Source organism: Austrofundulus limnaeus, unplaced genomic scaffold, assembly GCF_001266775.1.
Source record: "Austrofundulus limnaeus strain Quisiro unplaced genomic scaffold, Austrofundulus_limnaeus-1.0 Scaffold860, whole genome shotgun sequence".
Taxonomy (NCBI): domain Eukaryota; kingdom Metazoa; phylum Chordata; class Actinopteri; order Cyprinodontiformes; family Rivulidae; genus Austrofundulus; species Austrofundulus limnaeus.
This window is the reverse complement of record NW_013953262.1, coordinates 67785-69660: the sequence shown is the minus strand read 5'-3', so window position 1 is coordinate 69660 and position 1876 is coordinate 67785. Positions and strand designations below refer to the sequence as shown.

Below are 1876 nucleotides of genomic sequence, written 5' to 3'. Positions count from 1 at the left end.
CTGAAGGTTGGTCACTCCTCTGGTCTCATTCAAATGAAGGTTTTGAGAGTTTTTAAAGAACTACTTCCTGTTTGGGTTCAGGTTCGAGCTCCCAGTCTGAGCGAAGCAGACCTCCTGAAGCCCCGGTCCACATTGGTCAGCTTCGTGTATCCGGCACAGAACCCAGACCTGATGAAGAGGCTGTCAGAGAGGCAGAGCACGGTTCTGGCCATGGACCAGGTCCCCAGAGTCACCATCGCTCAGGGCTATGATGCTCTCAGTTCCATGGCCAACATCGCAGGGTAACCAGGACCAGGACCAGAACCTGAACCTGATGGGGTCAGAAATGACTGCTGGGTTTTGTTTTGCAGATACAAAGCTGTGGTTCTGGCTGCCAATCACTTCGGTCGCTTCTTCACAGGTCAGATCACAGCTGCAGGAAAGGTTCCNGACCATGTTGGTTCTATCCTCTGGACCATGTTGGTTCTGTCCTCTGGACTAGGTGTTGGTTCTGTCCTCTGGACCATGTGGGTCTGTCCTCTGGACCATGTTGGTTCTGTCCTCTGGACCATGTTGGTTCTGTCCTCTGGACCATGTTGGTTCTGTCCTCTGGACTATGTGCTGGTTCTGTCCTCTGGACCATGTTGGTTCTGTCCTCAGGTCCTGGTCATTGGCGGCGGGGTGGCGGGTCTAGCAGCAGCGGGAGCAGCTAAGTCCATGGGGGCCATCGTGAGAGGATTTGACACCAGGTAGGACATGAAGCAGAAACTCTTTGATTCTGGTGGTCCTGATGGAGACCGGACCTTGTGTTCCCCACTCAGACCTGCGGCTCTGGAGCAGTTCAAGTCGTTTGGGGCGGAGCCTCTGGAGGTGGACATCAAAGAGTCCGGTGAGGGGGTYGGAGGTTACGCCAAAGAGATGTCCAAAGAGTTCATCGAGGCAGAGATGGACCTTTTCTCCCGGCAGTGCAGAGAGGTGGACATCATCATCAGCACCGCTCTGATCCCAGGTCCAGAACCAGAACCAGATGTTTGAACAGAGATCATGTACTAAAGGCTGGATCTGGAGCTGGACCCTCGGGTCCTCGCAGCCTTCATGGTTTCAGAGTCCAGTTCTGGTCAGAAAGCTCAGTTCAGGTTCYGGGTCTTATTTGGACCTGTCTSTCTCCGTCCTGCAGGGAGACGAGCTCCWGTTCTGATCAAGAAGGAGTTTGTTGAGTCCATGAAGGATGGTTCTGTGGTGGTGGACCTGGCTGCTGAGGCCGGGGGGAACATCGAGACCACCAGACCTGGAGAGCTGCACGTCCACAAGGTGAGCTCCTGATTGGTTAACGAGGTCTTTTCACCTGCAGGGAGGTGGTCCTAACCATGTGTTTCTGGTCAGGGCGTGACCCACGTGGGCTACACGGACCTCCCGAGCCGGATGGCCACCCAGGCCAGTACCCTGTACTCCAACAACATCCTGAAGCTCCTGAAGGCCATCAGTCCAGACAAGGAGGTCTTCCACTACGAGCCCACCGAGGACTTCGACTACGGAACCATAGACCACGTGATCCGAGGGACTCTGGTCATGAAGGTCCGTTTTCACACTCAGCAGGATCTGTCACCTCTCATCAGGCCGAGAACCCGGACCAGCTGGGACTGGATCAGACCGGATCTCAGATTGTTAGAAACATTTCACGATCGAATTTCTGAGGAATTCAGTTTTTGACACGTTGTTTGTCTGAGTGAAAGCAGCTTCTCACAGAACATCTGTCAGCCTCCTGGGATCAATGTTGTTCCAGCAGGAACTGAGTTTGACTTTATCAGACTGAATCTGAATGTGCAGAATTTGAAATTAAATGCATTTATTTGAAAATAAATTTCACTAAACTGAAACTGAATTTAAAGTTTTGTAT

The 1876-nt window shown here is 52.5% G+C and overlaps 1 protein-coding gene across 2 annotated transcripts in view; it reads left to right on the top strand.

The window, feature by feature from the left end:
* nnt2 (nicotinamide nucleotide transhydrogenase 2) overlaps positions 1–1876 on the top strand; it is a 19982-nt gene that overhangs the window by 4016 nt on the left and 14090 nt on the right. The window contains exons 5-8 of one of the 2 annotated variants that reach the window (XM_014029141.1): positions 640–728; positions 801–988; positions 1157–1290; positions 1363–1554. In XM_014029141.1, coding sequence (XP_013884595.1) covers positions 640–728; positions 801–988; positions 1157–1290; positions 1363–1554 — 603 coding nt within the window. Of the gene's footprint in view, positions 1–429; positions 729–800; positions 989–1156; positions 1291–1362; positions 1555–1876 lie in introns of both variants that reach the window. The other variant, XM_014029142.1, reaches the window with a different exon arrangement.